At 45.7% G+C, this 14702-nt stretch overlaps 1 protein-coding gene across 4 annotated transcripts in view; it reads right to left on the bottom strand.

Annotated features, from left to right (window-relative positions):
- The window catches only part of ARHGAP26 (Rho GTPase activating protein 26), a 419023-nt gene that overhangs the window by 308063 nt on the left and 96258 nt on the right, over window positions 1-14702 (bottom strand). For all 4 annotated transcript variants that reach the window (XM_058543030.1, XM_058543040.1, XM_058543051.1 and 1 more), the window contains exons 2-4: window positions 9236-9331; window positions 7681-7742; window positions 2732-2803 (exon numbers count right to left, since the gene is read on the bottom strand). In XM_058543030.1, the coding sequence (XP_058399013.1) occupies window positions 2732-2803; window positions 7681-7742; window positions 9236-9331 (230 nt within the window). The remainder of the gene's footprint in view (window positions 1-2731; window positions 2804-7680; window positions 7743-9235; window positions 9332-14702) is intronic.

Genomic DNA, 14702 nt, shown 5'->3' with positions numbered 1-14702 from the left:
ACAATTTGAGATTACACGTTTCTATCTTTTTGTTTAATGTCTTTCTCCCCAGCCACACCACCAGCACAGCAACCATCTGCACTTGTTCTCCAGCACACATCAGTGTGCAGTGCAGAGCCAGGCACAGAGCAGGCTCTGATGTTTTTTTTTAAATGAATGAACTGTGTTTATTGAATATAATAGCTAACAGCAATTGACTATACAACAGACACTGTTCTAAGCACCTTATATGAGTTCACTCATTTCTTCCTCATAATAACTCTATGAGGTAAGTACTATCATTATCCCCATTCTATAGCCCAGGAAACATGCACGGAGAGGTTTGATAACTCTGCAAGTTTAGACGCAAGTGGCAGAAGTGGGATTTGGTCTCAAGCAGTCTAGCTCTAGGGCCCACTCTCAACCATTGCTCTCTAATGTCTATTCTACTTTCACTGCAGATCCCAGCTTCAGCTGCAGGAAAAATGAACTCCCCCAAACTCAGAAATCTAAATGTAGGACCATGGTTATCCCAAGCTCCAGGGTCGTGCCCTCCTCCTGAGCTGCCACAATAGCACAAGAATGCCCAGGAGTCCTCCCCGCTGGAAGGCTTCACACTCAACACTCTAACTTCTGCTTCCTGCAAGTAGCAACAGGTTGTTATAGCAACCAAAGCAGCACCAGAGGGTGGAAGAGGAGGAAGGGTAATTTTAGCATCACACAGGCAGAGTTCAGAAATTTCCACTTGGCCCGTGTAAAGAGCACTTGCTGGCTCTTAGGTATTCTTGAGTTTGTTCCCTAAATTGCCTAGTAGAGGGTTTGTTGTTTTTTTGTGTTCTTTTAAATGTACATAATACTATGATACAAATGTATGGGGGGTGGGTGGAGAAGAACAGGTATACTGAAAGAAAAAAATGACAAAAGGGGAGGGATGAGAAACCGTTCCCCATCGTTCCTCAACAGGAATGAGAGAAGAGAGCACGTGTGAGAGGAAACACGTTTTGGTGAGCGACTATCTTATTTAAATTTTTTTATTCTTCTATTTCTTACCATCTATAGCCCCCTCGCCCCACTGGGAAAAGTACCTGCTCCTGCCATTCCAATCACTGGTATTAACCAAAGGGAGCCCACTCAGACTTGTGCTCCTCCTTCAGGGTAACTGTGGTAACCCCCAAATCAGTGCTGAGGCAAGAGGCATCTGTGCTCACAGGGAAAAGTGACTACTGGAAAGATGACTCAGTAAACAGGCCCGCTCTGCCTCTGCCTCAGAGCTCTTCAGAGCCTCCAGAGCCACTGCCACGTGTTTTCATGAGTGGGAGGTACAGGCTCCACAGCCACTGAAGAGAAGTTGCTGGTTGGGCCCGCATTGATGGGAACTCGGGTCGTGGGGGGCGGGGCTCACGGCATTTTCTCACCCATCACTGGGTTTGTGCAAAGTCTTGGACAAAATCTGAGTGGAACAAGACTTCCTTTAAGTTAAATGTTCGTTAATTTCTGATACAAAACCAATGAGCTCCAATTTCTTCACAAATGCAAACTGTAAAATTGGTGGAAAAGTGCTGTAGAACCAGAAGAAAAATCTTTGCCGTGATCCCTCCTTCAAACTACGGCCAACCATCCCTCTGAATAACCCTGACTGAACGAACATCATCTCTTTCAGGCCTTAATCATACTTGTTTTCAGAAAGCAGATGCACTTCGTTGTGGGGGGGGTCCCACTTTGTTACATTTGGCTATTTTTTCCCACCTACAGGCACCTCTCAAGGCCATTTCACAACTGAGTCAAATTCACATCATTTAAACAAGAGAGCGATGTTGCCTAAAACTCCCTGCAGGTGGCACAAGGGACTGCAGCTGAACGACTCACAGTTGCAGAAAAACAGGAAGAAAATCTTGAAAATCCTTTTGTTTTCATTAAGATTCCAATGAAAACATCTTCCCCGCAGGTAGCTTCTAACACTCTACTGAAGGTCAAACTGGCTAGGGTTTCCTAGTGATTTATCACAGGGCAGGGGAACCCCACCCCACCCCCCCACCCCCTCCCCACCCCCCCACCCCCCACCCCCCACCAGGAGAATCCACCTTTTAAAAAAGAACACCATTCCCTTTTCTTTCCGTCTTTGAGTAACACATTAGAATCAGCCAAGTTTCAGCTGCAGTCCCTCCAGACAAGTGATAACAAATGGTGACCTCTGGGTTGAAGCAGTCCCACTTTTTGACCCATACAAAGTGTAATACATATTTTTAAGTTGTTCACCACCATTTTTAAAAAACCAGGAAATTTCATATAAAACTCTGACTTTACAGTTTCTCTTGAAAATTTTAAAGCTCTGGCAAAAGGGGGCTCATTTTCACACATAGCAAAAATGGGCTAAGAACAGGGTCCCCATGCTCACAGGGCCCAATTTGCAACCCCTGTTCTAGGCTCTGAGCCCGGGACCTCCACAACAAATACAATCCTACGTTGTCTAAGCACACAGGTATCTACTAACACACAGGAGGCATGGTTTCTACCTTTGGATGATTCATGAACTAGCAGAAAACAATTAGATAACAAAATACTAGAATGACTGCTCTGGGACTGACCACTCAGCCTTACTTCAGACACTTGTGAAGAAGAGAGAAGCTGAGCTCTAGGCTCATCCGCCCAAGATCTTCTGAAGAAAGGTGGGCTTAGATTTTTCTGAAGAAGGTGTCGGGTTTTCCAGACTTCCTACCCTAAAATCCAAGATCAAGGTTTGCACAACTCTCACCTTGGCAGCCCCAATCTGCTCCTTTCGAAACTTCTCCAAGGGAGTGATGAGCACCTCACTGGCATTCTCAATCTGGTGAGGAAAAACGGGCGTGGGGGAGACACAAAAGCAGTATCAGTAAAGAATTACAGCAGTTCTGGCACAAAACGCCTCCCTGTGTCTCAGTATAAAATTTGAGTAAGCTATACTGTGCATGTGGCAACTGTTCACAATACTTGAACTAAGAGCAAGTCAAATCAAAATCCAGTCATCAGTTCAAAACATGATATTCTTCCTATGTATAATTAAGATTGATACTTTAAAAATAAAAATGAGGATCTCTAAAAATGTAAGCAACCATCTGAAGGCAGAGAGAAACTGGTAACAGAGCTGGGTCTAATTTGAAGCTTCAGGTGACATCTTCCTGTAAGTGTACATTTAGGTAGATATATTTAAAGTAGATCAACACTAAGTCTAGCTTAAAAACAAAAACAAAACACCTTCGGACATCTGGTGGCATGAAAACCTTCCAAGCCTGACTTTATGAAGCTCCACCAGCACTGGACTGGGATCAGGACATCTGACCGCTGGCTGCCTCTCAGCTCCATCTCGCAGTGCTCACCCCACCAGGTCTGCACGCCAACCACACCATCACCCCAATGCACCTCAAATGCACCAAATCTGTCTCACTCCTGGGCCTCTGCATTTGGCTGTTCTCTTAGATGCTCTGTCCCCAAATCCTCCATGGATCACTCATTACTTATTGTAATTCAGATTTTAGCTTAAAGGTCACCTCTTTAAGGAGGTCTTCCCCAACTACTAACATAATCCAAAGAAACTGCCCACCATCCCACCAAGTATTTTCTTCGGAAGAAAGAAGAAACTCCAGCTGAAGTTTTCTGGTTCACCACTACACATACACGCCCTACTATCTTGTAAATGCTCACTTGTCCACCACAGTCTCCAAAACACAGAAAAGTGCGAAACAAAGGAGCACTCAAATACTTTTGAATGACTAAATGAATGAATGAATTACTTCTTGATTGGCTGCCAACTGTGTGACCATGGGCAAAACATTTAACCTCTCTGGGTTCTAATTTCCTCATCTGCAAAATGAGTGGGCTGGATTGTTCCAGCTCTAAGATTCTATGGGTCTTTTCTAAGGCAGTCCAATATCTTACAATCTTTCAAGTCATTCACTGCTCACTTGTCACTCAACTAATTATTTCAGGAATCTTGTTGCAACAAAGCATTATTTTTCTAAATCACGTGCACATCCATCGCAATGAAACCAACAGAGTAAATGCCAGAAGCCACAGACGGACACAGCAAAGAAATAACTGAACAATGTGAGGGAGAGAAGGTGACAGGTCTCCAAATTTATTGCCATTTTCTCAATTTTGAGAGCACTTATTTTAGAAGAGAGCATTTTAACACTAGAGTGTTGCAATGTTGTTTAACTTGTTTGATTTTTTTTTTAAAGATTTTTTATTTATTTATTTTCTTCCCCCAAAGCCCCAATAGATAGTTGTATGTCATAGTTGCACATCCCTCTAGTTGCTGTATGCGGGACGCGGCCTCAGCATGGCCGGAGAAGCGGTGCATTGATGCGTGCCCAGGATCCGAACCCGGGCCGCCAGCAGCGGAGCGGACGCACTTAACTGCCAAGCCACGGGGCCGGCCCAACTTGTTTGATTTTTATTATTTGATTTTTATTGTTATTTGATTGGCTCACTTGTTTAAAGCCTTTTCCACAAATCAACTGTAAGTTTCTGTAGCTCACAATGGTGTGCTGAGTCCCTAAGTCACTGGTTCTCAACCTTAGCCGCACGTTAAGATCACCCGGGGAGCTTTTAAAAATCCCAATGTCCAAGAGAAAACTGGACTGTGGTTACCCGGGCAATGGGGGTGGGGGGTGGGCACAAGGGGTGAAGGGAGTCATATATGGGGTGATGGACAAACAAAAATGTACAACCCAAAATTTCACAATGTTAGAAACCATTAAAACATCAATAAAAAAAAAAAAAAAAATCCCAATGTCCAGGCCACACTCCAGACCAATTAAAACAGAATCTCTGTGCTTAGTCCCAGGCAGCAGTATTTAAACTCCCCAGGTTGTTCCAACGGGGATCTATGGTTGAGAATTCAACCCCACGTAGATGCTAAATACCCAGAAGCACTAACTGCTCACCTGGAAATCAGGACACCCAAGTCCCTGTCCCTGTCCTACTCTGCTTGCTATCAGCCTTCAGAAGGCCTCAGTTTTCTCATCTGTCAAATGAGTGGCTGCAGACAGTAAGGTCCGTCTGGGTCTAAGATTCTAGAAATGTGTAATTTCTACTCAGTTCCAAGCACGGTGCTGATACTGGGGACACAGTAGCCCATTCTCTTGCCTCCAAGAACTCATATTTACCAGTGATTATCAGGATACAATGTGGTAAATGCGGAACCAGAGGCCTGAACTGGATATTAAGAAAATACAGAGGACAGCCAAATATCCCAGGGAGTCAGAGAAGGCTTCCAAAGAGGTGCAGTTCTGCTAAACTAAGCTGAGTTGATGATGAAGCTGTCACAGGGTGAGGAGGTAGGGAAGGGGCTTACAATGGCCAGATATTCAGATGCAGACAGTAGAAACTCGAATTATTGACATTAATAATAAAATTGCAGAAGCAAGCTGAAAAGTATAATCCAGTCATTGTTCCCTGACCACAGGCCATAGCAATCTGCAGGGTATTCATCGTGATGTGCTCACCACACCCCCGACCCCCAAATACTAACTCGGCCAAGAATTAGACTCAAAAGAATCACTTCCCTTTCTCAGGCACGAGCACGTGCACAAACACACAAGCTTTCCCCAGCCTCCACCCACACCAACCCTGCTGCTGCCGCCACCACTCTCTGGATTCTGGTTCAAGCACCCAGCAGTGAGCAATCAAGGGAAATAGTGTCTCTCTCTGCAGGGCAAGAAGCTGAGAGGCTTCTGCTCTGTTTGGAGTTTTAAAGAAATTCCCACATTCTTTGGTATAACATACATTTGTGTTTGAATCCAGACTGTGCCACTTACTAACTGTGTCATCTTGGGCAAGTTAACATCTGTAAACCTCAATATCTTCATCTGGACAATGGGGATAATACAGGTACCACCTCACAGAGTCATCAGGAGTGTTAAAATAGAAAATGTGTGGCTACATAATGTCTTGGTGGATGCTATGGACTAAATTGTGTCCTTGTGCCCTCCCCTCTCCCAATTCATACATTGAAGCCCTAAACTCTGTTAAATTAATTAAATGAGGAGGCCATTAGACTGAGGTGGCTCTAATGCCTTAGCAGCCTACATAAGCAAACCAAAACCTAAGCCTGTAAATGCCTCAAGGTTGAGAGATCAAAATCTAAGGACAACCAATCACAAACAGCCAGGCTTTCTCAAACAAAGCAACCGCTTAAGGTTTCGCGAAATAGTTCCCTAGCTTTGCTTCCACATCTTCTCTACAAAAGTCTTTCCTCTAGCTCCTATAGGTGGAGCCTTCCTAACCACTTCTGGTTTGGCACTGCCTGATTCTAATCCATTTTTCCTCAAATAAACTCTCAAAAGTTTAATATGGGGCCAGCCCAGTGGTGTAGTAGTTAAGCTCATGCACTCTGCTTCAGCAGCCTGGGGTTCGCAGGTTTGGATCCTGGGCACGGACCTACACACCACTCATCAAGCCATGCTGTGGCGGCATCCCATATACAAAATAGAGGAAGACCGGCAACAGATGTTAGCTCAGGGACCACTTTCCTCACCAAAAAAAAAAAAAAGTTTAATATGCCTCAGTTTATCTTTTAACACCTCCAATGCAATAGTATTTGGAGATGGGGCCTTTGGAAGGTAATTAGTGCACGTGAGTGGAGTCCTCATGATGGGATTAGTGCCCTTTCAAGAAGTGACATGACATGAGAGCTCCCCCAATCCCTTTCTCTGCCATGTGAGGACACAGCAAGAAGGCGGCCATCTACAAGCCAGGAAGAGGGCTCTCACCAGGAACCAAATCAGCCAGCACCTTATACTGTCCAGTCTCCAGAATTGTGAAAAATAAATGTCTGTTGTTCAAGCTACCCAGGCTATGGTATTTTGTTATGGCAGCCCGAGGAGATTGAGCCAGTAGACTTAGCACTGAAATCGTCAGTTGTTAGTACTGGAAGAGAAGAAAAGTGCTCATTGATGGACTCTTCCCTATTCCTTTGGGGCATTGCTGCCTAGTGACAAGCCCTCCTGGGGACAAATCAGCATGCAGCCAGCAGGGGGTTGCAAATCAAGCTTCATTCCTGACATCTTCCTGATATGGGGCAGAATGCAAAAGAACTGCCTGTGGATGTGGAATCCCTCATCTGTTCACGCTGAACCACATCAGAATAAATGCTAGTACCAAAGATCTCTCTTAAGAACCTGGAGATCAGATCAGCATTGATTCTTCCATTTGCACAGTGCCTTGCTGAAGAACTTCTTCTAATCACCACCATTTATGAAGTACCATTTACTGGGTGCCTACTACGTGGAAGGCTCTGTGTTAGGTGCTTCAGAACTAAAAGTAAAGGAGTGACCCCTGCCCTCCAAGAGCTCTTGGATGGGTTTAATAAAGTGAGGAGAGTGGGGAGCAGAGTGGGACATGTTCATTCCCATTCTGCCAGTAGGGAATCTGAGGCCCCAACAAGTTAAATAATTCAAAAGATCCACCGTTAAGTCACATACCGTATGTATACACCTTACAGTGAATCTTTAGGACAATGACGTGGTTCTAAAGTTATCTAGGGTAATCCTTTAATATTTACAAAAGGCTTCAAATCACGCAAAGATGAGAAGAAAAGGCTTGCTCAGAGCTCAAAGCACTCAAGTGGCAGAGCCTGGACTCGAACCCAGTTCTTCTGACCACAGATCCCGTGCTCCCTCGATGTGACCACACTGGGATCAAGAGCAGCCCAGCCATACTCACCATCCGTATCCGTTCATCTTCAAGATTCCTGAGGACAGTGGCAAACTCCTGCAAAGACTTTGCTGGAAAAGAGAAAGGGGCCATGAATGAAAGTCAAGTAATGGGCCTTTGGGAGCCCTTCCAGACACAGCTATTATGTTATGGATTGAAATCCCTTGGCACACGCAGAAACCTAAAGTCAATTGCTTCCCAAGGCTCCTCTTATCTTTTAATCATTAACCATTAAAGATGACCCAGAAATGCAGGTTAATTCCACCTGGCACTCTAGACAGGGAAGGATTTCCTTCAAGGAAAAGACCTGCCTGTCCCCGAGAGTACCCAGGACTGATGAGATGCTGGCCGGCTCCCAGGCCCCAGGCTGGAAGGGGAAGACTTCCGCTTAGGAGTTGAAGGATTTCCTGCCCACGATTTGACCTCCTGAACCTTTGTTGTGGGGCTGCGTCAGAACCCAACCTTTTCTTTGGCACCAGAACTTTAAAAACAGTGCTGCTGGCATCAGAAGTCACGTCTCTGGCTTCTCCTTGGGTTCTTCCTCTTTGAGTCCTCAAGCCACTTACTAATACAATGCAGTCTGCAGCATGGTGGTCAGGCGTGGATAGTCTCCTTCAAAAGAATTATTCCAAAAGGCAATAGGCATTAAGTGCAAGAGCCCTGAGGATATTCAAGACATTTGTGTAACGTCGGGAAAAGCATCCATATACTCAGGAGTTACAACAATGTACCATTCAGGTGGGGAGAGGAGCTCCCTCCTGCCTTTGCTCATCCCAGATCCTGGCGCTCCACATGGCAACAGGGGCCCCATAAGCATTTTATGACTTAATTAATTCAATATAACTTTCTCAATTCTTGTTCACTTAATGGAGTCAACCAAGATGCCTAAAGTAAGAACAATAAGGTACAATGAGTAGGCCCTGGCAAAGAAAGGCATCTTGACTTTGCCAGACTACATGCATTCTACTGTTCTCCCCACCTGAAGGCAGTGGCAGCTACATAGCACCAGCCAACTGTAGCCACATCAGAATGTGGGGCCAGCTGATTAGATTCTCCAATTTTCAAAGAAGCTGGAAAACCGGAACTTTACATAAATTCAATTTATATGGTAATTCAATTAAAAAAATGAGTGCCAAAGAAAACATGATTGCATTCTGATCTCAGCCAAGGAGCTATTATTTTGCAACCTCTGATCTAATTCTTCCCTCGTCTACGTGCATTCTGCTATTGTTCTAAGTTCTTAGTACTGTGGTTGGGGGGAAGAACGTCACAAAACCAGCCAAAAGAAGAATGCTAAAGGAAAATGGAGAAAAGAGTCCTACCGCAAATCTTCACACTTTCTCCTGCAGGCCAGAGGGCGAGAGAGGCAATTCCAGAACTCTGAGAAGCAGCGCAGAACAGCCCCGGGCCCCTGAGCCTGACTTAATTCTGCCCCCTCCACTGTTACTATGGATTTCTTTATTTATGACACTTAGATACTTCCTATCCCAGGAAAAAGGGTCAGGGAGGACACTGAAAGTTGTGATAAACAGTGAACTTTATCTTACTCATGGTTATGACTTACCTATACACATTTCATCATCTGTTTCTGCATCTCCTATGCACTGAAATTTAAATTCATTTAAGGAATCTGCAAATTTCCGCTTTGCTGAAGACAAATCTAGCAAGAAAAAGAGTGAAAAACATGAATTACTGAGATAAACTGACTTTTATATTTACTGCACTTTTTAGTTCTTCCACTAATATAGCAGCTAACAGATTTGTTCCTGAGTCCATTTCAAAGCACAAAAGAATGCAAATTCAAAATAGCGAATACCTGTTCATAACGTGAAATATTGATTTGCTTTAGAAGTTAATATTTTTGTTACATTTGCTTTAACAATTCTGGTCCTATCTCTAATTCCTCAAGCCACACAGTGAGTCCTGTCATCTCCATTTGACACATGTGGGAATTCACTTGCCCAAGGAGGTTGGGGAGGAAGGGTGGGTCAGAGCCGACATCAGCATCTACAGCCCTGGTGCTCAGCTCCGCCACCAACCCTCCATGTGGTCAGTGAAGCTGCCCCCATGTCCGACTCAACAATACCATCCCCTAGTCCAACTCACCCTACAAACTAGCATTGGTAGGGAGCTGGAAGAAAGGTCTTGGAACTGCCCTGGCACAGGAGCATCTGAACTTCCTCTTTCGGCTCAAGTACACATGAGGCCTGAGTTCTCAGAACCCTCCTAGCTCCCCTCATGAGCAGAGTGGCTGGCCAGCCTGACAAATTTCCACCTGAGCCATTTCCCAGGGTCACCACATTCCAGCACTGCCATCAGAACAAAGCCCTGGCAATACCTTGGGTTGGGGTAAAAACACACCCCACACATGGTATCTATAAAGGAAGCTCTCGGAAGCCCTTGTCAAAGTTAAAAAATAAGCTTTCATTTAAGACAGCAATAAAAGCCAATGATCCTTCCTGAACCCTCAGCTTCTGTTAAGGATATAAAACCACCAAGGTACCTTTAAATGGCTGACAGATATGGCTGCTCAGTACAAATGTGCTTAACTTAATTCCATGCGCAGCCTTCCTGCAGATTAGGCTAATCATTCAAATTACCCTCATACATTGAAGGGAAATGGCATTATGTTCAAATTCCCAGAGGAGGGAAATATGAGGCCTAAACGGCAACAAGGCCTGGCTTTAATAAGACACTGGGGGGGGGGGGGGTGGAATTCTGGCTTCACAGGTCAACATAACCTACTGGAATAAAAGCCTCCTTGATCCTCAGCACTTCTCCTTTTTAGTTCCCACATTTGTCCCTTAAAGTTAGTGGTCATGTTTTTTCCATCTTTTAGTTTTGTTTGTCTCCTGTCCACATACCTGAGACTGCACCCTGCTCAGTGTGTGAATAATGTGTGTGTGGTGGGGGCACTGTATACAAATCCAACTCCCGGTGTTCAGCTCGCCAAGCCCAGTGCTCATTCTGAGCAACGGCTGCCAGTAGAATAGCCAGGCTGGGCCATCCGGCTGTTCTCGGGTCTGGGGCTCAGGCTACCACATGTATACCAGCGGCTCCTGCTCTGGGACGGCCCTCCCATGGACTCAGATGAAAAGGGTGCAGGGTTAGCCGTGGCCTGTGTAAGGCCCTCTGCTCTACACCAAAAGAGGGAGGCACTTGGAGTGGACAAGGAGAACACAGGAGCCAACAGCAAAGAGTCTCCAGTTTCTCCTTGGCTCAGTCACTTTAATGGAATGGTCCTTGACAAAAGGTCCAAAGATGCTGGCAGAGGAATCAAGCATCTCTTAAAACTGGCCAATGCAGCCTGAGGATATCCCTGAGAACAGAAATCACTCCCTGGCAAGTCGAGAAAGCAACAGATGTATTGGAGAGTCAGAACACTGTGGGGACGAAGGCCACAGGAGGCCACAGGCAAGCAGGAGGGAAAAAAGGAAGAATAATCTTTCAGAGCAGAAGACAAAGCCCTCCAAGAGGCCCAAGGTGTGTAGTGCACGGAATGTGGGCATGGTTGGACTCAGTCTTATTTTAGTCAGAATGTTCTCATGATTGAAACTTCAGAACTCACAAAGAAAGGCCTGAGCAAAGAGTAAGAACAGGGTTGCTTCTTTATCCACCTAACAATCTTCCTGTGCCTCAGCAATAGGGCAAGAAAGACTCAAGCTGGACAACCATCTCAACAACGTGGAAAACAGGTGAAATGTAAGCCAGGCTTGGGACAGCTCCCAGCACGCACCTGAGGAGCTGTGCTGCCAGGGGCAGTTGCCAATGAGGATCAAGGAGTGGCTAATAATGCACAACGGGGCTTTTGTGGCGCCTTTTCACAGGAGGACCCATTTAACCAGGAGCAGGGTCTGTTAGCTTATGACCAGAGGTAACCTGATTTCATTGTCCGGTGGCACACAGCACACCCCGCCACAGCACAAACCTGACAAGCGATCTGGGCCCCTCAAAGCTGATAAAGAAGCCAGTCCCCCTGATGGAAGATTAGGTAATGAGTATTGGTATGGAGTCATTACTGGGCTGTAGGCCAGTGAGGACAGCTGGGGAGAGTGAGAATCCTACTTATTGGAATCTGAAAAGGAACTCACCATGGGCTTGAATGATTCATGCTTAAGAGAGAAATCTTTCAGTGAAGGTGCAGTGGACACCTGTTGTTTTGCTTGTTCAGCATCCACTCCCCAGTCTTTGGGACAGCATCTCAAGCTTGCTTTGGAGAACCTCCCTTCTCCACTTGCACTGGAGCCTACAACCAGGCTGATCAGCCCCTTCCCCAGCCCCCTGCCTTCACCCCAACCTCCACTAGTTCCTGGGTTCAAGTTTCAGCTCCACCATTTACCAGATATATAACTAACCCTGGGTTAATCAGAGTCTCCATCATCTCATCTGACAGAAGTCACCAGCCCTTCCTAAGCCATGAGGCTGTCAGGAGATCCAGTGAGACACACTATAGAATAAGCATTCTATACACCGTAAGCTTCAGTTCTAGGCAATTCTTCCCTAATATGTGAATCTTCCAATCACAGGACCCAGGGAGTAAGCATGACTACCTGTATGGAGAGCTCAGAGAAGTCAAAGGACTGACTTAAGAGCACACAGGGGGTCTGGGACTCAATCAAGTCCTCTGAACTGAGATCCCTGCAGCACGTCAGCACACCAGGCTGCCTCCCCGATTAAGATAAACACCTCTCTGTTACTTGGGGCAATGGAGAGGACATCAAAAAGAGAACACCCAAGAGCCATTGCTTCTTGTTCTACTTCAACTAAAAGGATTGGTAGCCTCTTATGTAGATGATCATCTTGGATCTGCAGCTGCACAGAGATTTATTTCTGGGGCCTTCACTCAGATACACACAGGAATCTAACATGCACACTCCAGTAAGAGGAGAAGGAGGAGAGGCCAGTGCTGGTGCTGGGTGCATGCCAAGCTTCGCGGCACCCTGCTCATATAACACCACTGTTTCATGTTCAGGCAGTGCAAGACACAGCTAGGAGCCAAGCGCAGTCAATAATATTTACTTTGAAGAAACATCTGTTGCTAGAAAGGCAGAATGCTGGCGAGAGCAGAGAGGTCAGAACTGGCAGCCTCTGGGGAGGACAAATGTCTGCTTTACAGAGCAAGCAGGCTCTGCTTCTGAGTGAGGAGACCAGGCAGGTAAGGCATATAGAAGCAGCTAGAAGTCCGGGCCTTGAGAGACTGCTCCCAAAGCTGTCTGCTCACTGGGGGATCAGAGGAAAGTGCCCTTCTCTTCCTGGAGATGCCATGCTCTGCCACAGTGGATACTAATCTGCACAGAGTTTAAGAGAATTTAACCTAACTACCATCCTTTTTACAGTAAAACAGAAAGCTTATCATTTTTTGAAAAATTAGAATCTAACTTAATTTACACAAGTTTTACCAGTAATGCCACATGTCAAGCCATTTCCTTTTTCCCCTTGGGTAAAACTTAACATACAAGTGTACACACAAGCACACATGTATATGGACATCCACATAATGAAGGACTCAAGGTAACCTTACAATTATATTTATTTTCAGTGCATCTATTGCCTTTCTCTGACCTCCACAGTTACCAAAATTGTACAGAACTACCCTTAAAAATTTTTATTACTCTGTCATATCTCCCTGGACTTAGAAACTGATTAGAGTTAATAAAGAGCAACTGCTGAGGTAAATACTTGCAAACAAGATTGGCCTCTTGGCTGCTTAAATCACATAAACACCAAAGAACCCAGGCCTTGCTAATCTCTCCCATCTCTGAAGGCCAATTACACTTACTCTTTGAGCCTCATCACCTTGTGTTTAGAAGGATCCTGGAACTATTCATGAGTGGTTTCATGTCATAACGCACAATGAGTGCCTAGGACAGGGATGGACAAAGCGGCCCTCAAAACCTGTTGTTCTGATCTGATCGGGCACAGCAACACAAGTTGGCTTATGAGTGGGGTATCTGCAATTCCCCAGATGAGAGGCCCCATGATGAGAGCTGGGAGGTGGACACAAACCCCCGAGACTGCAGTTTGATCCCACAATCCCCATTCCCAGGTAAAGCTCAATATGTTCAAAACCAAATTCTCTCTCCTCTCTTACCCTCTCCCAAAAGAGCCAACCAAGGGCCTCTTCCTGACCCCAGTTTGGCAAAAGGCACCACAATTTGTCCTGCCACACAAGTCAGAGTCAGACACCCATGCGTCATCCTTGACAGGGCATCTCCTTCCCAAGTCTGTCCTGTCTGCCTCCTAAGAATCTCAATTCTGCGCACGCCTCCTCATCACTATCAGCAACCCCTAAACCAAACAACCCCAGTTGCCTGGATAACTGCAACTGCCCCTCTCTGGTCTCCCCACATCCACTTTTATCCCTCCAGTCAATGCTCCACCCAATCATGTCAGCTCCAGCAGTGAGTCCTCTGATGGCTTCCCAGAGCTCTAAGAACAAAGACCAAAATCCCTCCCCAGGCCTGAGAGGCCCTGCAGTGTCTGGCCCCCACCTCCCTCTCTGGGCTCCAGATGCCCTGGCCTCTACCAGTTCCTGGAATGTGCCCTACTCCTACCTGCAGCCCTCAGCTCAAAAGTTTCTTCCTTCAAGAAGCCTTCCCTGACTTCTCTAACCAAACCAACCCCTACCCCCTACCCTACCACCCACCCTACCGTATTTTCACTTCCTGAGTCCTACACATCTCATCTTGAAAGCAATTTTATATTTTGTCAGGTAATTCTTCGATTACTATCTCCCTGACTAGTAAGTTCTATAAGGGTTAGGATTGTTTCCCTTCATGCTACCCACTGTATCCCCAGAACCTAGCATACTGCCCGGCTGAGAACAGATGACAAAGAAAGAACAAAGAGAGAGAAGAAGTTGGGCACCCCACTAGCTCGTTACATCCATCAAAGGTGAACTGCCCGATTCTATGCTTGACAAGGGAAAAAAGGCAGATTAGGTATGTTAGGAGAAACTCTACAACTTAGGCAAGTCGGGTTGGAGCTTGTATATGTAGGACTGTGCTTACTGTTAACATAAAGCCACTTTC

Source organism: Diceros bicornis, chromosome 1 (genome assembly GCF_020826845.1).
Source record: "Diceros bicornis minor isolate mBicDic1 chromosome 1, mDicBic1.mat.cur, whole genome shotgun sequence".
Taxonomy (NCBI): domain Eukaryota; kingdom Metazoa; phylum Chordata; class Mammalia; order Perissodactyla; family Rhinocerotidae; genus Diceros; species Diceros bicornis.
Note: the sequence above shows the minus strand (reverse complement) of the source record. Positions and strands in the feature narration are given on the sequence as shown.